Source organism: Corticium candelabrum, chromosome 13 (genome assembly GCF_963422355.1).
Source record: "Corticium candelabrum chromosome 13, ooCorCand1.1, whole genome shotgun sequence".
In the NCBI taxonomy this organism is placed as follows: domain Eukaryota; kingdom Metazoa; phylum Porifera; class Homoscleromorpha; order Homosclerophorida; family Plakinidae; genus Corticium; species Corticium candelabrum.
The window spans coordinates 6,390,386-6,417,142 of record NC_085097.1 but is presented as its reverse complement, the minus strand read 5'-3'; the positions used below and the strand labels follow the sequence as shown (position 1 = coordinate 6,417,142).

The 26,757-nt window shown below is 40.2% G+C and overlaps 2 protein-coding genes and 1 long non-coding RNA gene across 3 annotated transcripts; 1 reads left to right on the top strand and 2 right to left on the bottom strand.

Moving 5' to 3' along the window:
* Nucleotides 1-240: 240 nt before the first annotated feature.
* On the top strand, nucleotides 241-1,346 carry LOC134189149 (uncharacterized). The gene is made up of 6 exons (XM_062657391.1): nucleotides 241-309; nucleotides 375-443; nucleotides 522-662; nucleotides 725-828; nucleotides 886-1,041; nucleotides 1,095-1,346. Exons 2-6 carry the CDS (start codon nucleotides 434-436, stop codon nucleotides 1,212-1,214), a joined length of 531 nt encoding a protein of 176 aa, XP_062513375.1. The 5' UTR covers nucleotides 241-309; nucleotides 375-433; the 3' UTR covers nucleotides 1,215-1,346.
* A 2,203-nt stretch (nucleotides 1,347-3,549) lies between these two features.
* LOC134188599 (angiopoietin-2-like) lies at nucleotides 3,550-9,116 on the bottom strand. The gene is made up of 16 exons (XM_062656766.1): nucleotides 9,075-9,116; nucleotides 8,936-9,022; nucleotides 8,787-8,861; nucleotides 8,364-8,435; nucleotides 8,214-8,288; nucleotides 7,999-8,033; nucleotides 7,800-7,887; nucleotides 7,651-7,725; nucleotides 7,228-7,299; nucleotides 7,080-7,154; nucleotides 6,154-6,349; nucleotides 5,955-6,052; nucleotides 5,168-5,376; nucleotides 4,925-5,099; nucleotides 4,780-4,853; nucleotides 3,550-3,960 (listed from the first exon to the last, which is right to left on the bottom strand). The coding sequence occupies exons 1-16, from the start codon at nucleotides 9,114-9,116 to the stop codon at nucleotides 3,771-3,773; spliced, it is 1,638 nt and encodes a 545-aa protein (XP_062512750.1). The 3' UTR covers nucleotides 3,550-3,770.
* A 15-nt stretch (nucleotides 9,117-9,131) lies between these two features.
* LOC134188455 (uncharacterized) lies at nucleotides 9,132-15,413 on the bottom strand. The gene is made up of 5 exons (XR_009971361.1): nucleotides 15,358-15,413; nucleotides 9,497-9,559; nucleotides 9,348-9,422; nucleotides 9,225-9,266; nucleotides 9,132-9,144 (listed from the first exon to the last, which is right to left on the bottom strand). It is a non-coding gene; the product is annotated as an uncharacterized LOC134188455 (long non-coding RNA).
* Nucleotides 15,414-26,757: the final 11,344 nt, after the last annotated feature.

Below are 26,757 nucleotides of genomic sequence, written 5' to 3'. Positions count from 1 at the left end.
ATCTCAGACAGTCCCAGTCCATGCAATGCATGACTAATGGGTCTAGGGAGAATAATCCCAAATTGTTTCTAGCGTATAGGGGAGCACTAGTCTACTGTAGATGTTATTACTCTTCTAGTGGGGATTTCCGCGCAGCTGCTGTCATGCGTGTGTTTCGTAGTACCAAGAGTCCCCAAGGTGTTCCCCGAACGTTTCTAATATGCATACAGTCCTAGTTGGGACTGTGTACTCTGATTGTGCACGTGGTCGAATTATTGTTTTCATTCTGGTTATCAAGCCTTGCTCGCTTGGTGACCATCAGAGTTAGAGGTAAGAATACATAGATTTAGCTAAGGTTGGTGAATCAATTTCTGTTTACTGTTTCTCGTGTGTAGAAACCGTTGACTGACGCGTTCTGTTGGCGGACATCTTATCTCTTTGTCTTCAAAAGTTTATGGGAATAAGTGAGAGTATAGTCTAAGTTCTAGCGGCTGTTTGTCAGCAACAACAGGAATGTTTGACGTGAGTTTCTTGTTTTTCAGTCTTTTCTCTTGGTTCAATAATGTTCAGAAACGAAACTTTTGCGCGAAAAGCTTGGCGAGACTTTGGCTATGCCTCATCATCTAGAGAATTTGGTGTTCACGGTGACCACTTCTTCTCCAGAAGCTACAATAACCTGAAAAGTACTGAGAAAGTATTGAGTATCAGAGTGAAGATGCTATGCTAGATGTGCATGTCTACGTAGATTGGGTGTTGTTCATCACGAATCCCTTTGTTGCGACACTTAATCGACTACCTCGACCGGGTAGCGTCAATCAACTTCAAATTACAAATCATAGCACGTTATCAGTAAGTTTCTAGGGTAGGTATGCAGACAGTATTGCAAGATAAACTTCACGTCTTTAGACTCCACTCTTGAACAACGTACAGAAACTACCAACTGTACGAGTGTCACCAATCTGTGTGAGTAGCAGGAACATTTCTTCAAAGGTACTACAGGATAGTGCGTACGTGCAAGAAGCGTACGCTAGATGTGCAGGCAGAGTAGAAGAAGACATGAATGTGAGTTATCAAAGTTGAGTTTGATGTGAGCTAATACAGATCATCGATTGCAGATGTTGTTGAAAATATGGAAGTCAAAGTATGGCGCAGAGGAAGCAAAGGCAAGAATGACTGCTAGGATTCGAGAAGCGGGAATGGAAAGATTTATAAAGGTTAAGGTTAGAAGACATTGACAGGAGAGTTGATGCTGTTGAGTTGTGAGGTAGATATCTTTTTAATTAATGCGGTGTGGAGTGTTACTCGCAGACTCATTTTCAGGCTTGTGAGAGTCGGAAATTTTATGCAATTATAATTTGTTGCATGTGTATTGTCCTGCATATCAGATGCATGATAGATTTACTATCCAGTTGTTTTGTTAATGTTGTATTGGGATACCAAACACACACACACACACACACACACACACACACACACACACACACACGCACGCACGCACACACACACACACACACACACACACACACACACGCACGCACACACACACACACACACACACACACACACACACACACAGTGTCACACTTAAAAAGGGCATTGCTATACATTAGGGGAGTTACAAGCTATACTATACTTGTGTGTACATTTTCTGTCTTTACTCAGTTTGACGAAAAACATATTTTGGACCAAAACAGATTACATCCTAGAAGTCGTAAGCTGCAATCTTCTTGTCATTTTATTGCTTAGTACTCAACGCAGTCTATACAACTTATACAATGGCTAAGTGATGTGCATCCAATGACGAGCCCATAATTATAAAGATAGATAGTGTATATGACGTATTGTTGGGCAAGTGAAAATGTGTGAGTGTGCGTGCTGGATTAATCGGAAGTAAGGTATACATAGCACACTTATGTCACGTGACCATGGTATAAATACCTATACTTGACTAAAATTGACTTAATAATAATAACTAGTTGTACGGTATCCGTAGGCGCCTGGCGTTCGTGAGTAACACGACCGACGGAGTTTCCAGACCGTCTACCGAAACGCCGAGTACTAGCTAGACAATACGTATTTGTTGAAACCGTAGCTGTCATGGAAGTAAACTTGCAAACTTCCTAGTATTTCAGATTACGTTTATAGGCCTGGTATAGGTAGTCGTCGTTTTGCGTCGTGATCAAGACAATTGAAATGTACAGTCTAGGTATGGACTCGGTTCCTTTATAACGACAGTGGTATGGTATTTACTGACATAGAAATTGATATCTGCAAACATTGACTATCAACAGTGTTAGATGCAGCACAGTGTAGCAAAAGATTGATCATACTGTAGTACGGGACGTGTGAATAGTTGACTGTAGGTGGCATTCGACTGCTGAAGGTGTTTCTTGGTTATCACGTACACACAGTCCCTAGCTACAATACGAAAGGATGGGGCGATGGAAGTTCATGAAGCTTTTCGTCGCCGTTTGCTCACTTAGACGAATCGTTCTTAGACTCATCTGTAGTCGGACACGGAAACGATCTTTTAATGAAGGTAGGTCCTATCATGAAACATGGTCGTGGGGAGGAGAAATTTGAGATTTGTGTACACACACACACACACACACACACACACACACACACACACACACACACACACACACACACACACACACACACACACACACACACACACACACACACACACACCAAAAGCTCGATGGAGAGCCATATAGGACCACGCCCGTTCTATTGTGCAACCCGGATTAGAAGCCTCGCTACTCTCGGCACTAACAAGACCAAGCTCTTCGGACTCGGTACTATGAGCGTAAGATTCTACATCGTGATGTCAGTCTTACTTGCCGCATGTGCAGTGTAGGCCTGGAAACTGTCGACCACATTGTGGCAGGCTGTAGTGCTTTGACACCGATGGACTACTCTGATCGACACAATCAGATGGCCTCCATCATTCACTAGGATGTTTGTCTCCATTTTGGAGTCCAGTGGAGAGCAGATACTACGGGCATCATCCTGATAGGCTTGTGGAGACAGATGACATTACTATGAATTGATGTGGGATACCATTATCCCCACTGCCGGGAATATCAAAGCCAATCGTCCAGACAGACATCTGTCTAGAAGACAAATACTTGTCTTCTTATTGATATCAGCTGCCCTGCTGATGGCAACATTGGCAGGAAACATGCTGAGAAGTTGGCGAAGTGCAGCGACTTGCGAGTGGTGATAAGTCGCATGTGGACACTGGTGGTTCCGGTGGTCTTGGCAGCTTTGGGCACAGTGCACGTAGGTATATTACACGGTGGCTGGACATTATTCTAGGTCATCACAACCTGCAGCACTTACAGAAAACAGTGCTTCTGGGATCTACTCGGATCCTTCGTAAAGTCATGTCTTCTTTCTAGACAGCCGTGATGGTCTAAGTACTTTTGAAGCAGGGATTGCTTCCGTACTTGTAATAGACTTTACAAACCAGACTGATCTGGTTGAGTACGACAACACGGTGTTGTGTTAATTGCAAGACTAGCCCTCTCTCTATACACTGCAGATACGAATGTTAAATTTTCTACATAAAGTGTTAATAAAATGTTAAATTTGTAAATATGACAAACAATTGATGGTTGAATCAACTCGTGTAATGCACCAAAGACCTTTGATTTGCTCTACTTTGAAACAGTTTCCAGTTAGGATTTTAAACGAACACATGCGCATTATCAGTGAAGTTAGAATAACTCGTCGTGCAACGTACGTAGGCTATTGTCTGCTGTCTTGACACAAGAATTGTTCTATTAGCGTACATAGAACCATGCATATCCGGAACTTTGCTTGCTACCACCGTTTATTGTTATACAGTTATTGCTGCAGTAAGTTTCTTGTCCTCCATTTGGACCCCAGCATGCACAACAGTTGTTATCATCACATCCAAAGAAAGCAGTCGAAGATATGTCTTGTCCAGATATTGCATTCTGTCCATGGAAACTGCAAGAAATGCCAAGCGATAAAGTACATGTCTACGCCAACTCTTAATCTATTTCTATTCTAAAGGTTTTCCTACAGTATTGTATGTAATACATGAACTACGTTCCTATCGTTTTCGTGCTACGAGCGTATCATTGACGCAGCATTGCGCACTTGCCACCGGACAGGCTAAACTATTTATTAATTAACTCTCATCGCCAATTGCATTTTGTTCACCGTATTATGTCTTCACTTCTCTCATACTCTACTCTCCAAAGCGTCTTGCATAGTCTATTTCAACGTCGTACGTCATGTTGGAGATTTATGATTTTGTGTGGGCTTTCAAATTTGAAAATTCGTGTGATCTCGTTTGACACGACAGCCGTTATAAACAGTGAACTTGCTCAACATCAATATAAAGGAAATGCGAAGCGGCATGTATATAAATGCGACGTCTGCAGAAAATAAACGTTTTACATGGTACGACTTTGATGTTTGCAGGATGATCTATAGAGTTCGCTCTCTCATGCACAAACGATCGCAGTCAGCAGGCTCGATAAATGGTTTTGATCATTTTTGGTTGTTCGGGTTTTCGGTCATCAGTGTGGAGGAATTTTTTCATAAAACTTTTATCACATCAAACTTGGCAACTGACTTGTAGCGTTAGATAGTAATAACTACATCATATGGTATCGTACACCTTCGTATTTATAGTGCCGATTAATTCATCGAAATGGTTTATTGACACTGGAAAACACATGAATTGATTGCAATTTGCAACATAAAAATCACTAACGTCTCTTCTTCATGTTACAAACATTAGTATGCTCGTTGGCTTACCTAAATGAGCCGTCGTCGCCAGGAATAGAACAACCAGTTGAAGTGAAACAATTGTTGATGCCATTGAAGGAATTCTGATAGTTAATACGTAGAAGGAACTTACTCAAATAGTAGGGCATAAGAAAATGCATAACATTTAACTTACTGAACCTGGATCTTGAAATGCTGAACATCTATGATTGTTGTTTCTTGTACCACCGCGAATGTCAACTGTATATTCAATATCTGTGATTCCATCTTTACCTTCGCACCCATTTGCATTAAATAATCCAGATGTGAAAAGTTGAGCAAGAGGTCGAGGACGAGCTAAATGATAGTACCTGACATACACACCAACACATTTGACGTTGTCTCTTATATTTATATCAAACAACAATTTTCTTTCTACCAATTTCCTTTCGTATCTTCCATCGAACTCGAATTGGCAAATTGCACACGAAAATCGTTGACGACGATGGATGGAAATCTATTTGACCATCCTTGCCCGCTTGTCAAAGTTACGGGGTCGCTTGTCGAATCTAAATTTAGTACGTTCGGTTGAAATGATTTGCCAATCAATAACCATCCGCCACCGTCTGTCGTCATATCACAATAACCCTACAAACGCAAACATTATTAATTTGTAAAGACCAACCAAAAATTTTCTGTATTATATACAAATATATGGTTTAATATATAAATATATTAAATCATAATAATATACATATATATATACATATATATATATATATATATATATATATATATATATATATATATATATATATATATATATATATATGGACGTGCATTTACTCCTAAAACAAGCTAGTGTACATCCAGGTAACTACATGGCATTGTGTTTATGTAAGAGAATTTATTGTCATTTAGCACAAAACAAAATTTTAAAGAAATTCCTACATTTATCGTTATCAAGACAAGCTTATTTTGCCAAACGAATATATATGCCACCAATTTTTACCACTGACGTTCGTTTGCTAAATTAATACTAAATGTAGTTTTAGAAATAAAGTTATAACGTATTTTAATTTCATTTCAAGTATTGATTCAAGAACGCAAGTTAGTGATAAACTTGATTCATATTTGTACGCATCACAAATTTATAGAATGTGTCATCACTAAACAGAGCTTAGCAACTCAAAATGATGCCAACTGGCTAAGAAGTACCAACTTACCGTCACAGAGTCCATGTTGCTGTCTGTTAGGTTGTAGAGTCCATCTGGTAGAACAGATGAAAGATATGTGGGTTCTATCAATTCTCGGCAACTGCTGCCTACAAACAATCGTTTAGTTATTAATTGTTTGGTAATTCCGTCTAACAAATATATATGATTTGGGCCAAAGAATGTGTTTTACAAAAAGCTATTAATTTACCGTTTGTAGGGATGCCACCATTTGTCATCACTTCAATCCATTGAAATTTTCCATTTTCCAAGTCAGCACATATTATGAAGGCGTCTCTCCTAAGCGCAGAATTTACAGAAACGGGCAAGAGACGAATTGAGCCGCGAGTTGATGCTCCACACGAAGGCAAGTCGTCGATTGATGACACACTATCGACAACTCCAGTCTGTGAGAAGAACAAGTTTTCAATACTTGTAACGTACTGCGTTTAAGTTAACGTATTATGTCATGCGCAAAGTGTGGATATGGACAAACTGTGGATTTCTAGATGTCCGGCTAATTTGAGAGTTAGAGTTAGTGTAAGGGTTTGGGTTAGGGTTATGTCTAAGGTTATAGGTATGCATGGTTTGTATTGGCGATCTATAGTTTGTACAGGTAATTCATGAATTGTCTAAATCTACACTTTGAGCACGACATATACCTTAATTAAACTCTCGCACCGTGTGCTCTCAGAAGCCACCCTAATACATAATATGCTTTAATTAATTAATTTAGCGACACTGTGAAAATGCACTAAGGCATTCGCAATCTTGATTCCGAGAGATCTATTTCAAGTTCTCCAAAACAAAGAATCATTTGTAGGTGCAATTTACCCATATAGTTGTATTGTTATTGTTACCACAATTTTGCAGTTTTCTTTCAATATTTTTGTTCGTTTTCCAAACAGAGTGTGGCAATTTCGCATCTTCAAGTTGAAAATTTAATGCTATAGTCAGTATATACGATTTCCTTTGTGTGTGCGATAGAAACACTTAGCGATCTTTACTAAACATTTTGTAAGAGACTTAATTTTTTTCAATTAGTGCTTTGGAATCTTTTGCAGATGATTCATTCTTGTTGTAATCATTGGATTTAATTAATTAACTTTATTTATGATATGTATTTTTATCACTAACCTCAAAGCTTTGGTTGCTAAGCAGATTGCCTCTTTGAATTTGAACAATGGTTTCTTGTAATTCTGCGCTAACGTTCTGCAGTTAATTATAAACATCAGTCTAATCTCAAAATGAAACTCTTTCATATCTAGCTCAACAAGATGCTGACCTGCGATTTGATCCGTTCCTGTCTTTCAGTCTGCAAATCACTTGTAAGGTTGCGTACTTGTAATTTTGTTGTCTGTAAAACAAGAAATACAAATAACCTACAAATCACTAAATTAGAAGAATGGCGTAGAACTGCTCTAAGCGACAGACAAATTCTGTAGACGCTGAGCGTTTAAGTGGAGTGATGGCCATGTTCAAATCAATTGTGCCTCAGCAGCATCTGCGTGGGACCATCAGACAGTGGCTATTAGATCACAGGGTGATTTGTTTATCAGATATAGAAATTTCTGCATTCTTTACTAATCATTTTGTAAGCCATGCTAATTTGAATGGTTGAAGAAGTCTATTGCACAGAAGTGTAACCCATTTTGGCAAATACTGGATTTAATTACACATATTTATCATATGTATTATTAATACTAACCTCTAAGCTTTGTTTGAGAAGCAGATTGTCCGTTTGAAGGTTAACAATGGTTTCTTTCAATTCTGCGCTAACGTTCTTCAGTTATAATTATAAACATCAGTCTAATCTCAAAATAAACTCTTTCATAATTAGCCAAACAAGAGGTTAACCTGCGATTTGATTCTTTCAGTCTGCAGATCACTGGTAAGGTTACGTACTTGTAATTTCGTTGTCTGTAAAACAAGAAATACAAATAACCTACAAATCACTAAATTAGAAGAATGGCGTAGAACTGCTCTAAACGACAGACAAATTCTGTAGACGCTGAGCGTTTAAGTGGAGTGATGGCCATGTTCAAATCAATTGTGCCTCAGCAGCATCTGCGTGGGACCATCAGACAGTGGCTATTAGATCACAGGGTGATTTGTTTATCAGATATAGAAATTTCTGCATTCTTTACTAATCATTTTGTAAGCCATGCTAATTTGAATGGTTGAAGAAGTCTATTGCACAGAAGTGTAACCCATTTTGGCAAATACCGGATTTAATTAGACATATTTATCATATGTATTATTAATACTAACCTCTAAGCTTTGTTTGAGAAGCAGATTGTCCGTTTGAAGGTTAACAATGGTTTCTTTCAATTCTGCGCTAACGTTCTTCAGTTATAATTATAAACATCAGTCTAATCTCAAAATGAAACTCTTTCATATCTAGCTCAACGAGATGCTGACCTGCGATTTGATCCGTTCCTGTCTTTCAGTCTGCAAATCACTTGTAAGGTTGCGTACTTGTAATTTTGTTGTCTGTAAAACAAGAAATACAAATAACCTACAAATCACTAAATTAGAAGAATGTCGTAGAACTGCTCTACACGACAGACAAATTCTGTAGACACTGAGCGTTTAAGTGGAGTGATGGCCATGTCCACATCAATTGTGCCTCAGCAGCATCTGCGTGGGACCATCAGACAGTGGCTATTAGATCACGGACTGATTTGTTTATCAGATATAGAAATTTCTGCATTCCTTACTAATCATTTTGTAAGCCATGCTAATTTGAATGGTTGAAGAAGTCTATTGCACAGAAGTGTAACCCATTTTGGCAAATACTGGATTTAATTACACATATTTATCATATGTATTATTAATACTAACCTCTAAGCTTTGTTTGAGAAGCAGATTGTCCGTTTGAAGGTTAACAATGGTTTCTTTCAATTCTGCGCTAACGTTCTTCAGTTATAATTATAAACATCAGTCTAATCTCAAAATAAACTCTTTCATAATTAGCCAAACAAGAGGTTAACCTGCGATTTGATTCTTTCAGTCTGCAGATCACTGGTAAGGTTACGTACTTGTAATTTCGTTGTCTGTAAACAAGAAATACAAATAACCTACAAATCACTAAATTAGAAGAATGGCGTAGAACTGCTCTAAACGACAGACAAATTCTGTAGACGCTGAGCGTTTAAGTGGAGTGATGGCCATGTTCAAATCAATTGTGCCTCAGCAGCATCTGCGTGGGACCATCAGACAGTGGCTATTAGATCACAGGGTGATTTGTTTATCAGATATAGAAATTTCTGCATTCTTTACTAATCATTTTGTAAGCCATGCTAATTGAATGGTTGAAGAAGTCTATTGCACAGAAGTGTAACCCATTTTGGCAAATACTGGATTTAATTAGACATATTTATCATATGTATTATTAATACTAACCTCTAAGCTTTGTTTGAGAAGCAGATTGTCCGTTTGAAGGTTAACAATGGTTTCTTTCAATTCTGCGCTAACGTTCTTCAGTTATAATTATAAATATCAGTCTAATCTCAAAATAAACTCTTTCATAATTAGCCAAACAAGAGGTTAACCTGCGATTTGATTCTTTCAGTCTGCAGATCACTGGTAAGGTTACGTACTTGCAATTTCGTTGTCTGTAAAACAAGAAATACATATAATTTACAATTGAAAGAATGGCGTAGATCTGCTCCAAACAACAGACAAATTCTGTAGACAGATAACGCTTTCACACACAGGGTTGTCTTCTACTGTGGATGTGTCACATTTGTATAGAGAAGTACCGTAACATGATATAGGAAAAGCGTTATCTTTAGTGTACACTGTACGGGGTTTACGCGGGGTCTACAACATGCTAGACTAAAATTTTAGTGTTTCCTTGAACACGTCTATTCTGAAAGTGCAAGCTAGACAATGTCCGTCTTGCGAGTTACTTTCCTACCGTCTTGCATGCAAGCACTGAAGACACGAACACGCTTTGTTGGCGTCTTTTTAGATATGACAGTATATATATATATATATATATATATAGTGTAGACGTCGCGGTGTTTGTACTAATTATATAAACATTAGTGTAATTTATTATAGATACACTATACGCCTCAGAAATAGGTCATGCGTAAAAAAAAGAACATTTGTTGTTACGTAGTCTTCAGTAGCGCGGAGTCTCGTGAGCGTAAGCTGAACAATACTATAGTACTACGAACGTCACATGGTGTCAGGACTATGGAGAAACTACGCTATTTCCTTCGGAGCAGCCAATCTCGCAACACCAGTGAATGAAATGGTGGAAGCAATTTGAGATATACTTCCAAGAGGTTGAACTCTCGAAGAAGGCTAAAGCAACTGAAGTCGCGATCCTACTCAACGTGGCTGTAATCTAAGCGCAAGAAATCTACGATATACGTTCGTCTTCACAGCAGGCGACGAAGGACCGGAGATCGGCGACGTCTTGAACAAATTCGACGACTATTGCAATCCGCGCAATAACGAGGTATTCGAGCGACACCAGTCGTGGAGCGGAGATCAACGTAAGACGAGACGGTAGATTAGTGGCTCATCACACTTCGCACAAAGGCAGCCACATGCGGTTTCGGTGATCAGAGATATGAGCTTAGCCGCGAAAAAATGTATTTGGAGTCAGAGACGGTCGAGTCAAAGAGCGAATTTTGAGAGAAGCAAATCTTAAGTTGCAGTCTGCATTGGACATCTGCAGGGCCGCAGAGACCAGCACTTACCTAGCCAAAATGATGACCAAAGACGCCACGCGAGTACTGTAGAACTCAAAGTAATGTCAAGAAGTTTGCAAGGTACTAGCCAGCCAACACCTGCCAAAGGACGAGAAAAGGCATCGAAGGCAGAAAAGACGGCGTCATGGAAGTATATACTGAGGCAGCTATCACGCTCCTCGACAATGTCCAGTATATGGTAAGACTTGTGCTAATTGTCATAAGTGCAATCACTTGTAAAAAGTCTACCAGCAGGAGGCCAAATCTGACTAAAAGCGGTCAACAGCTTGAGTGAAAATGAGGATGATCAAATTGACTCAGACGATTTGAATGACAGTCTGCTTATGGGTCTTTTATTCATTGGAACAGTCGCGGTCAACGACCACTGGGGCCAACCACAATGCAATTCAAGTTAGATAGAGCGGAGCAAGGGCAAATGTTATGCCTTACCAAAGTTACAAGACATTGCGGCCAACGACGGGCGGCTCATGGACAATCAAGAAACCAATTGCAACGAAAAAGAGGGCTTTAGTGGGTATAGGAGGTGGCAAGATTCGTCTTAGAGAAATCATGCACAACAATAGTAGAGTGTACCATCAAGTCAAGACCAATCTGGACTGCAAGATATCTTTCTTTCTTCGCAACATTGGACGAAGATATTGCTGTTGTTGGCAGTCAGGCGTGTCAGCAAATAAACTTAGTGAAAACGATAGGCAGCCTCAAGCTAGCACGCGCACAGAAATAAGCACATAACACAAGCAGTAAGGAGGGTCTGATTAACAGTTACCACAATGATTTGAAAGGGTTAAGGTCGTATAAAAGATCTTACTACATCCAACTGAAGGAAGATGCAGTACCAGTGATACAGCCTGCAAGAAAGTATCCCTACGCAAAGAGACAGACACTGGAACAAGCCCTAGGTCGGTTAACAAGACAAGGCGTAATAGAAGACGTAGAGGGACCGACAGAATGGGTGCACAATTTAGTTGTCACAGAAAAGAAGAACGGCTCACTAATGCTATGCCTACATCCAAGACCGCTAAAGAAACAATCAGACGTGAGCATTACGCAATCCCGACAGCAGGAGGTGTGCAAGACGATATTTACAGTGGTGGATATGAGAGACGATTTCTGGCATGTCAAATTGTCAGAACCATTAAGCTACCTGTGTACCTTGAGTACCCCATGGAGTAGGAAGCACTTTTTCGTATTCCGTTTGACTTGTCTTCGGCCAGCGAGATACTGCAGCAACGAAATGACGATACATTTGGGGATATTGACATGTTCACGTCATAGCAGGTGATTTGATCATTGCGGAAAAAGATGAGCATGACCACAAAACGAAAGCAAGAGCTAAGAACGTAAAGTTCAGTCGGGACAAGTTGCACTACAAAATGAACCAAGTAAACTCTATGAGGCACCTCATTGGAGAAAATGGCCAGCAACCGGAGGCGGCAACGTGGAAGCTATCAACGCAATGACTATCCCAAGAGGATCGCAATGGTGTGCAACGCGACTGTACTTGACATGATCAAGTATCTGGCGCCATACATCCGTGGAGAGTCGGGTATCACAGCACCTCTAAGAGAGCTTCTCAAGAAAGGCGTAATTTGGCAATGTTTACAGCAGCATGACAAAGCACAGCACAAAATAATGGCAATTCTTACCAGCCAGCCGTTATTGGCGTGTTATAATGTGGTTCAGCCAATCAAGATTTAGGCAGATTCATCACAGTCCGGTCTGAATGGGAACATTCCTTATGCAGAATGACAAGTCGATAGCCTATGCGTAAGAACGCTAACATCAGCTGAACGTGCACTGCTTACGCACAAATAGAAAAGGAGATGCTCGCTATCACATTCGCTTGTCGGAAATTTCATCCCTACATTTACGGGAAGTTGACCCAAGTGGAATCCGACCACAAGCCCCTCCAGTCAACAATGAAGAAACCTCTTGGGTCTGTTCCTCCTCGCCTTCAGCGCATGATGTAGCGATATCAGTTGGATGTGCGCTATACATCGGGAAAGTCAATACCAGTAGCAGATGCACTGTCTCGAGAGCAACTCCCGACAACAGAAGACAAGGATGACAGGAGAGATTTAGACTTAGAAGTCATGGTTCACGCGATCACGAGCTCACTTTCAATGAGACTTGAAGAGATGAGCTACGGAGGTCAACGGCTCAAGATAAAGAATTGCAGGCTCTCAGAAACATCATCATTTCAGTTTGGCCAGATGATATCACAGCAGTCCCATTTGCAGTCAGGCAGTTTTGGACCATCAGATAAGAGTTGTACGAAGCTGACCGGATGTTATTCAAAGGCACGAACTTGTTATCCCAACCACCTTTCGACCAGAAATGCTCAGGAGAATTTACAAAGGTTATCAAGGAGATGAGAAATCTAGAGAAGAGGCACGAGCAGTCATGTACTGGCCGAACGTGAACAAGGAGATTGAGGATTATGTCTGCAAGTGCACGACCTGTCTACGATTTTAGGCGGTCGAATAGCAAAGAACTACTCAAGCAACACGACCTGCCAGAGAGACAGTGGAAAATGATAGCTGCGGATATTATGACGTTCAAAAAGCGAGACTATCTCATGGTAGTTGACTACTAATCTAAGTACGTGGACGTACCACTCCAACCTGATGAAACGGCAAAATCAGTCATCACTGCACCAAACTCCACACTACCTTGACAAGTATACCGGGCAAACTCATTTGCGACAATATGCCATTCGCCAGTAGTCAGGTATATTTGTTTTCTAAAGAGTGGGGTTCCGGAGTACACCAATACCTGAGTTTAAAGCATCTCCAAGCAGCTATAGTAGTCGTCTGGCGGACGACCGCCCGTACGACCCTAAGACCGTATTTATACTCGATTAGCGCAGATGCAAATGAAGCTATTCATCCAATAGACGAGAAGCGGTGTCATTACTGACCAATTGGCGAACGTGATGTCATCATAATTAAGGCTTCACCTCTCTCATGTTTGGTAGCTGCTATCCGTTAACGAAATTCTGCAATCGGGCGTCCTTCTTGCTAGTGTACATTGTATCGTTTATATACTATATTTGACTATGCAGTCTAACACAACTCAATACAACTGCTAGTAGTACGTATTCCACGGCAACCGGCGTTCAGTCAGACAACAAACGCGTCCCGGATACCGACCATCCTAACATACATTTTGTCTAGTCTTTTGCTTTGCATAAGAAGGGTTTAGCACATAGAAACAACACCTAGTCTAGATTTGCAAAAGGCATGGTTTCCACAAACAACCAGGCGTGTAGAGAGGAAAGTTGCTGGATTCAGGCGAGGCGCCATGAGCGTGTAGCTGTACCTGACTTGCACCATTTTGCTTGTTTCACAGTGTTTCTGCATGGTGGTTCTGCAGTCTACCAGCTTGTACTTTCGGTGTACGTGGCTGAGCGGACGCGGTGTTGTTGTGTGACCTTCAATACAAATTTGGCGCTCTGCACGAGAATTTGCGAATGGGAACATGCTCTCTCCACGTCTGTTTGTCGAACTAAGCGACTGACCTGTAGGTAGGGAAGTCTGGAAACGCTTTGCACTTTGTTTAGTTAGACGGATGCATTGAAAGCCATTGCTGAGACGAGTGGGTTGGGCTAAAACCTCAGTATCCAAAACGTTATCACGTGACGAGATATGTGACTACATACACAGGCCGAAGGTTTAGCTCTGTAATGTGCATCTCTATTCATTGCTGTTGTAGAAAGCATTTGTGTTGTTGATAAAGCTCTCAATACGGCTACAATGGCTGATCCAGAATTTACTTGAAGGGCGCATGTGCATTGTCATGGGAGTCTATAGAAGTTAAATCACATGATCATGCCCTGACGCATCATTTGTGCGACATGTGACTCTGTCTGCACGAAAAGATCTACTCTCGGATTCGGTTGTGACGTTTCTATATATATATTACTCGTTCAGCTTACGATTCGGCTACTGAAGACTACGAAACAACAACTGTTCTAGTCACATGAAGTCTTATATGTACTGTAAGTATAATTGTATTATCTAATTAACCAGACAAGCTCGTCTCTGTTACATCTTCCTCTTGCAAGTTTTTTTCAAACAATCCCTAAACATAGTCTTCCAGCATTCGTTCTTCTCTTTTATTGTCGATTGTGGTAGGTCTCGGTTTGTCGGTTTGGCTGCTTGTATTCTCTCTCGGTAAATGATCGTCCAAAGCAGGTTACGGGCCTCAGGTAATGAGTTTGATGCTTTTGGAGTCCACGATTTTAAATTACTAGCCTATGCTATTTAAAACGATCGAATTTCATATCTTAACTGGAACTTCATGATATCAGAGCAATCGGGCTTCACGTACTCAAACAATATTGAGTGCTTTAGCAGACAACACAAATGGTTTCTACAACAACAATACATTTGCTGATTATGGACTGTGTTGCTTGTAAGCAATTATCATATAAAACGGATTTCATGTCATATCTGGAACTGATATTAGAGAAACTAGACTTCACGAAGCAAAGAGATGTTGGCTGTGTTAAAAACTTTACCAGACAACGCAAATGACTTCTACAACAACATTGCTTACTAAGATGCTCCACAAAGTAATTTCGTGTCACATCTGCATAGAACTGTATTTAGCTCAAGTAGGCTTCATGCGTGTAGTAAAAAGAAATTGGCAACAATCTGTACGTAGTAAGAAATCACACTTACCTCAATCTCTTGGTCTCGTTTCTTTCCGTCTGTTTGAAATGAATGATGCAATTTCTGTAAAACAATGGAATGAATAAACATTGTGCACAGATCAACGTCAGATATGTCTACAACGGGTTGTCTTGTTTCTATCCACCTACATTGAGTTCCTCTTCAACGTACCGCACAGTAGTTGTGCACTAGAGCAAAGCAATTAATAGTCGTTTTACGAGCAATACAATTTTTGCCTAAGTAGTAACGCTTACAGACTCTACAAGTCTTCCGGTCAGACACTGACTGGATTCTACTCCAAGAAGGCTTTCTAGATAGACCTGAAGTAAAATTAGAGTTACAGAATACATAATATTGTCTAAATCAACATGAACAGTCTCCTAGTACCCCAACGATGAGCACAAGCACGACAATGAAGAGAGTCTTCATTATACTAATGGTGTTCAGCGGAGACAACACTTGTTCTGGGTGTTGCCAGTGAATGACGCTTCTGAAAACGAAATACGCTCATAAATCATAGACCACACAAGATTTCATATCCGCTGCGTGTTACGGTTCAACGCTTAGGCTTCTGCATCTCAATTATATGGTGACGCAGTCACGATTGCGGTCTCGGATACCTACATACACAACGTTTGCCACGCCTCAAGTTCCGCAACTTGCTTTCGGGTGGACATGCATTATTCAAGTTTTCCTAAATAAAAATTTTCGCAAGTACAATTTTGCCCATAGTTATTATATTGTTATAGCTGCCACGTTACGGCAATAGACCGACTTTGGTCGTGCCTTAATTAATTAATTAAAGGCTGGCCTACAGTAATTCTATAAGCAAGCCGAGCGTCAGTCCAGCGTATATATATAACGCCAACGTCTACGTCCTACTGTAAACATGTCGACACCTTTCGCACGTTCTGAACAGCGTCAAGACGTTGGACTAGACCCGAGCTCTGTTCGACGGTCAACGTAATATAAACCGGAAATAGTACGGTTTCTACTACCAATCGGCTGTCGCGCTTTCCCTCACGTGATATAGTTGTCTAGCATGGACGACGAAGATCTCATCAATGCTGTGAGAGACTTTCCTCGCCTATGGCGTGTTGGCGACTCTTGCTATAGAAATGCTAGAGATGGGGAATACGCCTGCAAAGAAGCAAGTGGCCGCAATACCAATAAAATAAAATAATTTTACCACCACTTCTCGTAAATAAACAACACAACTGACCTGTCTACAAATGCTGACCCATAATCGATTGCTTTCTTACTTTGACGATATTTATACGGGAATCTTACATTATGTAACCATGAGACATTTTATGTCCCGTATACGATAAACTCTTTCGACTACAGACTATTTGATGACTTTGCGGTCATGCCAAACAGCATTCGCTATGTACGATTTTAGATAAATTTTTACAGGTAGCACGTCTAGCAAGAGAATATCGTGTATATTCGTAATTATCCGCGATAATTACCACCAGCGTAGGTGGTGTTCCGGACTTTAAAGACACATAGCTGTGGAAACACAGCTTCCATTACTAGTATAGTTACCTACGAGCGGATGTGCATTGTAAGAGACACGGGTAAAGTTATGAGCGAAGTAAGGGAACAGATCAATGCCAAAGTGGCAGATTGGAGAGAAGAAGGAAAAGCAGAAGTTGTTGCTGGAGTAAGGCAAACGTATTGAATGGCTTGGATACATCTAATATAATGAAATCTTAAGAGTGCAAAAATCACAGCACATAACTTAATAACGCAACCATCCAAATCACTAAATTTAGATCTAAGAGACATTAATAATCTCTATCCACCCATCCATCCATACAATCTAGTACATATCTACACTTCAATCTCTACACAGACAGCTGCATGATTTACATGTATTTGCTCTGTACAAATATGGATTCAAACTTACATCAGCTAATTCTGCTGTCACTTCCAGATTATCGTCGTCTTCAGAAAGTGTCTAACAAAGTTTTAAAGAGTAATATTTAATCAAGATATATGAATACACAACAGTTGACCTACCATGCACCATGATGGTCCTGATGAATCTTTACTCTGGCACACTCTTGCCTTACACAAGAAACAGAAGATCTCGACTTTATAATAAGTGTATTTAATATTTAAATTTTGATTGCAAACACACCTTGTAAGAATCAAAAGGCTCTCCAATAGTTGATTCCACCTTTCGTTTTCTTTGCTAGCATGCAGAAGAAATAAATGTCAGTAGCCTTGAAGGAAATTTGCACAATCAAGTTATTACCTCAGCAGCTGGTTTCACAAGAATCCTGTTTCTATCTTCATGAGTTGTGGCTTTGATCATAAAGTCAGACTTCGTTTGGCGTTTGTTACTTGCATGCATGACTTCACGTTCCTATATATAGCAGCTACACCGATCAACTTCAGTTTGCAATTATACAAATACCATGTCTGAATGTCCTACATATCGATCTAGGTCTAGGTCTATTTGCCGTTTTGCTGGAAGCTTGTGGTGTCCTGCACAAAAATACTTACAAATAAACTTGTCAGAAGATGATCCAGCAAGACCTGATCGATGCACTATAAGTGGAGCTCCATTTGGACACCTCAGTAAATAATGTGTTGAGGCCTTATCGCTTGTTGAGAGCGTTGCCTAGTGGAAACGATTTCGTTGTGGAACCGCTTCGAATTCGACCAACTACAACGTGCCATAATCGATGATCATGTCGATCGTAAAACTTTGAATTTGTAGAATGTTGGGGCATTACTATATGCATGCTAACTAGAAACCTTGCAGCCGGTTGTAATGAAGAAGCACTAGTAGTGCAAACACTCGGCCGGTATGCACCTTGAAGGTAAAGAGTCGCGCTATGACAGAATACTATGACAAAATCTTATGATGTGAGTAATAGCTGGAGTAGCATTATTGCCTCGCAGCTGGTGGATCGTTACGTGAGTGGCCGCTAGAAAGCAAAGATTGGTGTAGATTTGGCTGTAAAATATACGGGAATGTGTTGTTTGTATGTTTTATTTTGTAGTAGTGTCGAATCTGTAGCCATTCGTTACAGCTGGCTTTCACAGGTACGGTAGTGTGTCAACTATATATTTACCCGAGGCCCGGATTTCCGGGCTCGAGTATAGTAATCGTTCGATGATCGTACGACCGACCGAGCGACCGTATATTAATTCCAGTATCATCCTACTCACTTCCACGTCTGTTTTGGTCATGAAAGTACAATATATTTATTTCAATGCAACCATTAATTTCATTCACTCTGTTAAGCAGTTAACTATCCACACAAAATTGTAGTTGTTTCGAGTCGAGGCTAGTATGTTGGTGGTTGTTTTATTGTGATATTACAAGTGATACAAGTGACTACACGCAAAGTGATACTATAATTAAGTGGAGGTGGCAAGTTACAAATGTCTACATAAAAGTGCAGTAATTCTGCGTTCGTTGTTGAGGTCTGTGCTGTCTTGGGTGCTCATGCTGCTGCAGTTCCAGTCTCAGTGCTGTTGTTGGTGATGTGGGTGGGTGAGGTGGTAGTGTTTCTGTTGCTGCTGTTGGACATGCTTGTGTCGTTGCTGCTGGTGGGTTGACCATGCTGCTTGTGTTGTTGGTGTGAGTACTGTTGGTTATGCCGTTTGTGTATCTGATGTTTCCGTTTCTGCTGCTCTTTCTGTTGTGCCAATATGTGGTTGTACAACTGAGCCAGACACACATGGTCAGAAGAATGAATTGTTTCTCACTTAACACTTGCTTTGAATGTCTTCTGCAGGTCAAAATACACCCACATGTACCCACACATCAAAAGTGGGAAATCACAGACATTGTATTTGATTGTTATGCTTAGGAGGTTATCTGTTTCTAAGCAATGACGTTATGATGACTTTCCCTGCTTCTTAATCTTGTTAATATGTGTAAAATACACCTGTGTTCAACAGATGTAACATTAACATTTTAATTAGTTGCATGTCTCATAAAAGAAAGCAGAATGGAAGTATACATAACTATATAGCAATATGTGAGTACGATAGCTATACATCTATACCAAAAAACCTCAACAACCCTCTGAAGAATACAAAAGTAAATTCCAATATTTGGCAGAGTTGATGCAGTATGTTATAGAGTGGGAAGGAACACCCCAAAGCTAGCTGTTCAAATGACTCAATGTGGCTCTTAATTAACAATAGTTTAGTGTTTTCTCATCGAGACGAATCTTTTATGAGGATGTGCAAATGTGGTTGTACAAATGAGTGACATAGACATTACTAATGATATTTATAGGTGTGTTCACTATGGTGTGATATGCTTTGATTACTTGGTTTGTACATCTCTATCTGGACCTATTGTGATGCTGTGTGTGTGCGTGTGTGTGTGTGTGTGTGTGTGTGTGTGTGTGTGTGTGTGTGTGTGTGTGTGTGTATGTGTGTGTGTGTGTGTGTGTGTGTGTGTGTGTGTGTCTGTGTGTCTGTGTGTGTGTCTGTGTGTCTGTGTCTGTGTGAGTGTGTGAGAGAGAAGAATCTCTAGATCTACACATGGCGTGTCTCTCTGACAACAGAGTTAGAATACTTGAAATAACAAAGGACACAACAATTAGGTACTCTGTTATATCTCCATGATAGCTCTGTGATAGCACTGCAATAGCCACTAAAACGAAGTCCTCTGTCATCTAGCACTAGCACTCTTATATTTTTGCTGTTCCACCATATTCCGGGTCGTCATCTCGACGGTCGGCCGCGTTCAGACTGTCGACGCCTTCTTCGTCATCTTTCGAAAGAAGAAAAAGGTTAAGATTGACAAAGGCTGTTCGTTTACGAAAATTCGAAGCTCGCACAGACCTCGTGGTACCGCCGTAATTACAGTGCGCGAGAAATATGCAAATAAAATACGACGTGCTGCTCTATGATTGACTGATTGTAATTGCTAAGTTTGTCCAAGTAATCTATATTTAGAAGTGGTATAGAAGACGTTACGAAAGAAAAGCGTTGCCCGCCTGATAAGTATATGTAAGTTGTGCATACGTGTTTCAGCTACTGAACCAAACAGCACGCTTTGCAAACTGCAATCTAAGGCAGATATTCTAGAATTTGGAGTCCCGATCGAAAAAATTACAAATGCGTCTGATAGAATTTATTATTACCCGAAACCCGCATTTCCGGACTAAGGGTATACTAATAGTTTGATGAAAGACCGACCGACCGACCGTATTTATACTCGATTAGAGCAGATGCAAATGAAGGTATTCCGACCAATAGACGAGAAGTGATGTCATTACTGACCAATAGACGAACGTGATGTCATCATGAGGCTCCACCTCTTTTTGTTTGGTCCAGCTGCTATGAGAATTTGGCCATCGGGCGTCTGTCCTGTACATGGTGTTTATATTATTCTTTGCTTTACTGGTTTAGCACATAGAAACAACGCCTACAGTGTACATTTGCATGTGTATGTTTTCCCACAAAAAACCAGGCGTCTACTAGTAGAGAGCGAAGGTATAGCTGTAAGTGACTTGTAACATTTTTCTTGTTCCAAAGTGTTTCCGCGTAGTGGTTTTGTAGTGTGACAGCTTAAATTTTTCGGTGTGCGTAGCTGAACGGCTGGAGTGTTGTTTCAAAAATTACAACAGAAATGTGGCGTTTGACGGGAATTTGAGAATGGGAACGTGCATTGTCCATGACAGCGTCTGTTTGTCGGTCGGACGAAGCGGCTGAGTTGTCAGTACGCTAGTGCGTCTCTCTATTAATTTTTGTTACAGTAGCCAAAGTCAGAGCGAATATAGACGTGCACGTGCATGTTTTTCCCACACTATTGTTTTGTTTCGGCTCTGGCGGCTCTGGGGTCACCTCAATACAACAACCAAATTGCGGTTACACGAATATGGTAGGTGTAATAACCACAACGTGAGGGGATTTTCAATGATGTCAAATGCAGGAGTATTTGTGCCTCTTGCCTCACATGTCTTAGTTAGCGCCATGTATACTATAGTGTGCATGTACACCAACCCAGGGTGTAGCACTGTATAGTGCTTCTCTATTTAATTCATCCGTTAAAAGCATACGTAAGCATATCTCGTTCTGCAAATGCGTCAAATGTCTCATTTTAATTGAACAATCACAAAGGTGTATGCGGGACGCAGTGTACTAACGCATGTGGCCGAAACGTTCCTCTAACCAACATTGACAAATTAATAATGGTTATTAATTGCAGTTGTTAGAACCTTTGCTCTATATACAATGCACATGGCAAACGTAGTGCGTTTTACATAAATGTTATTATAATGTTAAATTTGTAAATATAACAAACAATTGATGCCAAATCAACTCGTTTGTTGTATACGCATGTACACCAAACACTTTGAATTGCTCGACTTTGAAACATTTTCCAACTATAATATTAGACGAACACATACACAGTATCAGCAACGTATACGTATGATATTGTCTGCTGTCTTGACACAAGAATTGTTCCATTAGCGTACATAGAGCCATTCATATTCGGAACTTTGCTTGCTGCCACAGGTTAGTGTGTAACAGTTATCGTAGCAGTTACTTTGTTGTCCTCCAGTTGGACCCCAACATGCACAACAGTTGTCATCATCACATCCAAAGAAAGCAGTCGAATGTCTGTCTTGTCCAGATATTGCTCTGTCTCCATGGAAACTGCAAGAAATTCCAAGTGATAAAGTGCGTGTCTATGCCAACTCTTAATTTATTCCTATTCCAACGGTTTTCCTAAGTACTGCATGTAATACATGAACTCCGACGCTCGATCGTTTTCGAGCTACGAGCGTATCATTGCCGGCAGATCGTGCTTGCTACAGGACAGGATAAACTATTTATTAATTAATTATCTCTCATCGCCGATTGCCATTAATAAAGTTAATATTTCTCGTCTCAAAGCGTCTAGCATAGTCTATTTCAACGTTATCATGTTAGAGATTTCCGATTTTGTGTAGATCAATTAAAGCAGAATTTCGAAATTTGAAAATTTGTGCGATCTCGTTTAATTTGACGTGACAACCGTCACAGTAACTTGCTCAACGTCAATATACATTCATACCAACTACGTACAGAGCGGAACTTAGTATATGTGACGTTTGCAAAAACTAAACGTTTTACGGTACCACTTATATATGTAAAGTTCACACTCTCACCCACAGACGACCGCGCAGTCTGCAGGGTTGATAAATGCTTTGGATCACGTTTTATTTAAATTTTCGGTCATCACTGTGGAAATGTTTTATGAAATTTTTATCACGTCAAACTTGGACAACTAGCAACTGATTGTCAGGACTAGTAATTTATAACTGCATCATACGAGTATATAGTATTGCACACCTTTTAGTATGCATAGCGCCGATTAACTCAACGAAATAGTTTATTGATACTGGCAGAAACGTGAACATTGGTTCCAATTTAAAACATAAAAATCAAATACGTTTATTGATGTTACAAACATTAGCATGCACGTTGTCTTACCTAAATAAGCCGTCGTTGCCACAAATATAACAACGAGTTGAAGTGAAACATTTGTTGATTTCACTGGAGTAACTCTGACAGTTAATACATAGAAGCAACTTACTGAAACAGTAGGGCATGAGAAAATAAATAACAATTAACTTACCGAATAAGAATCTTGAAATGCTGAACATCTATGATTGTTGTTTCTTGCACCACTGCCAATGTCAACTGTATATTCAATATCTGAGATTCCATTATCATGACCGCATTCATTTTCATTATCACGTCCAGATGTGAATAGTTGATTAAGACGTCGAGGACGAGCTAAATGATAGTACCTGACATACACACCGACACATTTGACGTTCTCTATTATATTGATATCAAACCACGATTTTCTTTCTACCATTTCCTTTCGTATCTTCTATCGAAGACGAAGTAAAAAATTGAACACGAAGATCGCTGACGGCGATAGATGGAAATCTATTTGACCATCCTTGCTCGCTTTTTAAAGTTATGGGTTCGCTTGTTGGACGAAAACGTCGCACGTTCGGCTGAAATGACTTGCCAATCAATAACCATCTACCTCCGTCTGTCGTCATATCACAATAACCATACAAACACAAACATCAATAATTTGTATATAATATTATACGGTCAATCGAGTTAAACATGTAATTATAGACTTGCATTTGCTCCTTACAACAAGCTAGTGTACATCAAACAGGTAACTGCATAATGTTATGTTTATTTAAGAGAAATATTGTCCTTTAGCGAAGAACAAAATTTTGCAAGATATACTTGATTTATCGTTTGTACGCATCGCAAATATATAAAATAGAAAATGTTACCCGTTGTTATTAATTAAAGAACCTATATAGAGCAACTCAACATAATTTTTTAACTTGTTAGGAGGTACCTTGCACCTTACCGTCACAACGTTCATCTTGCTGTCTCGTATCTTGTAAAGTCCATCTCGTAGAAAAATAGAATCTAGTGATTTTTTTCAATTCTCGGCAACTGCTGCCTACACAAAATCGTTTTAGTAATTAGTAATTGGTGATTCCTTCAAACAAATAGATACGAACGCAATAAGACTTTGGGCCAAAGAATTTGCTTTATCATACCGGAAGGAATCCAACTTTGTGTCATCACTTCAATCCATAGAAATTTTCCATTTTCCAAGTCAACACATATCATGACGGCGTCTCTCGTAACCGCAGAGTTTCCAGATACAGGCGAGAGACGAAGTGAGCCTCGAGTGGATGCTCCACACGAAGGCAAGTTGTTGAAGGATGACACAGGTTTGACAACTCCGGGCGCACCGACGTCTCCCTATCAGTAAACTCACTCGAACTTGCGCTTTTAATTAACTAGAGCCATCAACGTAAGATTACCTTGCTTCCTTTTGGGCCTACTGGACCAACGTTACCTTTAGCACGTTTACTGCCCAATGAACCCTAAACACAGCGTGTGTACTCGAGTTAGACTGATATCTTATTGTACTTCAAATTGTCTGCTATACTTTAGATCGTGGGAAATCGATGTCTCCTTTAAATCCTGGAACACTGATTTCTCCTTTCGATCCATGGAAACCCTGTAGACCTCTTGGACCCCACAAATATATGTCTCCCAAGACTTCTCTTCAAATCAGATGTCAAAGGGTTTGCTACCTCAAGACCAATTGGGTGCTTGGATACCAACTTCTCCTTTCGATCCTTTAAGACCGTGTAGACCTTTTGGACCCTGTAGACCTCTCAGACCCTAAGAAATCAATGTGTGTCTTCTTAGTACCGAGTATTGAAGTGAAGATGCTGTGCTAGACGCGTGTCTAATAATACTGTACGTATAGATTACTTGTTGTTGATCACAAATCCCATTGTGGTGACACTTACTTCTACTTATCGACTATCTCGATCGCCACCGGGTAGAGTCAAAGAGCTTCAAAACACACATCGTCGCACAATATCAGTAAGTTGCCATTGTGGGTATATTGCATGATATACAAACAGTTTGTGTTTATAGACTGCACAGTTGACCAACGTACAGAAACGACCAACTGTCAGAGTGTTACCAATCTGTGTAAGTAGCAAAAACTACAGAAATACATTTTTCCTTAATTTGTATATACGGGAATTGAAACATGCATACCAATCAATAGTGGGAAGACCATGTCACTGATGCGGATCATTGTGAAGCCACCGTCTATCCATACCACCAGAGACAAGATACGATTGGTGGCAAACGATACGAACACCATGAAGATAGTCGTTCACACACAAAACCTAGATCATTGTGCTCTAGAAGACAGATGGAAAGACAAGTTAGGAGAAATGACGTAATTTCGTCTGGGTCAACTAAATATTTGTTTCTATACTTTATTAGACAAAAGCGAGAAAGAGGTACGTGCAAGAAGCGTATGCTAGATGTGCAGGCAAAGTAGAAAAAGACATGAATGTGAGTTATCAAAGTTGAGTCTGATGTGAGCTAATACAGATCATTGGTTGCAGTTGTTGTTGAAAATATGGAAGTCAAAGTATGGCGCAGAGGAAGCAAAGGCAAGGATGACTGCCATGATTCGCGAAGCGGGAATGGAAAGATTTGTAAAGGTTAAGGTTAGAAGACATTGACAGGAGAGTTGATGCTGTTGAGTTGTGAGGTAGATATCTTTTTAATTAATGCGGTGTGGAATGCTACACGCACACTCATTTTCAGGCTTGTGAGAGTCGGAAATTTTATGCAATTATATGTTGTTGCATGTGTATTGTCCTGCATATCAGATGCATGATAGATTTACTATCCAGTTGTTTTGTTAATGTTGTATTGGGAGACCAAACACACACACACACACACACACACACACACACACACACACACACACACACACACACACACACACACACACACTGAGTGTCACACTTAAAAAGGGCACTGCTATACATTAGGGGAGTTACAAGCTATACTATACTTGTGTGTACATTCTCTGTTGTTACTCAGTTTGACGAAAAACATATTTTGGACCAAAACAGATTACATCCTAGAAGTCGTAAGCTGCAATCTTCTTGTCGTTTTATTGCTTAGTACTCAACGCAATCTATACAACTTACACAATGGCTAAGTGATGTGCAACCAATGACGAGCCCATAATTATAAAGGTAGATAGTGTATATGGCGTATTGTTGGGCAAGTGAAAATGTGTAAGTGTGCGTGCTGGATTAATCGGAAGTAAGGTATACATAGCACACTTATGCCACGTGACCATGGTATAAATACCTATACTTGACTAAAATTGACTTAATAATAATAACTAGTTGTATGGTATCCGTAGGCGCCTGACGTTCGTGAGTAACACGTCGGACGGAGTTTCCAGACCGTCTACTGAAACGCCGAGTCCTAGCTAGACAATACATATTTGTTGAAACCCTAGCTGTCATGGAAGTAAACATGCAAACTTCCTAGCATTTCAGATTACGTCTAAAGGCCTGGTATAGGTAGTCGTCGTTTTGCGTTGTGATCAAGACAATTGAAATGTACAGTTTAGGTATGGACTCGGTTCCGTTGTAACGACAGTGGTATGGTATTTACTGACATAGAAATTGATATCTGCAAACATTGACTATCAGCAGTGTTAGATGCAGGACAGTGTAGCAAAAGATTGATCATACTGTAGTACGGGACGTGTGAATAGTTGACTGTAGGTGGCATTCGATTCTTGAAGGTGTTTCTTGGTTGTCACGTACACACAGTCCCTAGCTACAATAGAAAAGGATGGGGCGACGTTAAGTTCACGAAGCTTTTCGTCGTCGTTTGCTCACTTAGACGAATCGTTCTTAGACTCGTCTGTAGTCGGATACGGAAACGATCTTTTAATGAAGGTAGGTCTTATCATGAAACATGGTCGTGGGGAGGAGATATTTGAGATTTGTGTGTGTACACACACACACACACACACACACACCCACACAC

Bases quoted from the DNA above. Each gene is read 5' to 3' on its own strand.
- LOC134189149 (XM_062657391.1), top strand. The intron at 663-724 runs GTACTGAGAAAG...ATGTCTACGTAG, and splicing joins AAGCTACAATAACCTGAAAA to ATTGGGTGTTGTTCATCACG. The intron at 829-885 runs GTAAGTTTCTAG...TCACGTCTTTAG, and splicing joins CAAATCATAGCACGTTATCA to ACTCCACTCTTGAACAACGT.
- LOC134188599 (XM_062656766.1), bottom strand. From the start codon at position 9,116: ATGGCCATCACTCCACTTAAACGCTCAGCGTCTACAGAATTT. The intron at 8,289-8,363 runs GTCAGCATCTCG...TTATAACTGAAG, and splicing joins AGGAACGGATCAAATCGCAG to AACGTTAGCGCAGAATTGAA. The intron at 3,961-4,779 runs GTAAGCCAACGA...CATTTCTTGCAG, and splicing joins GGCGACGACGGCTCATTTAG to TTTCCATGGACAGAATGCAA.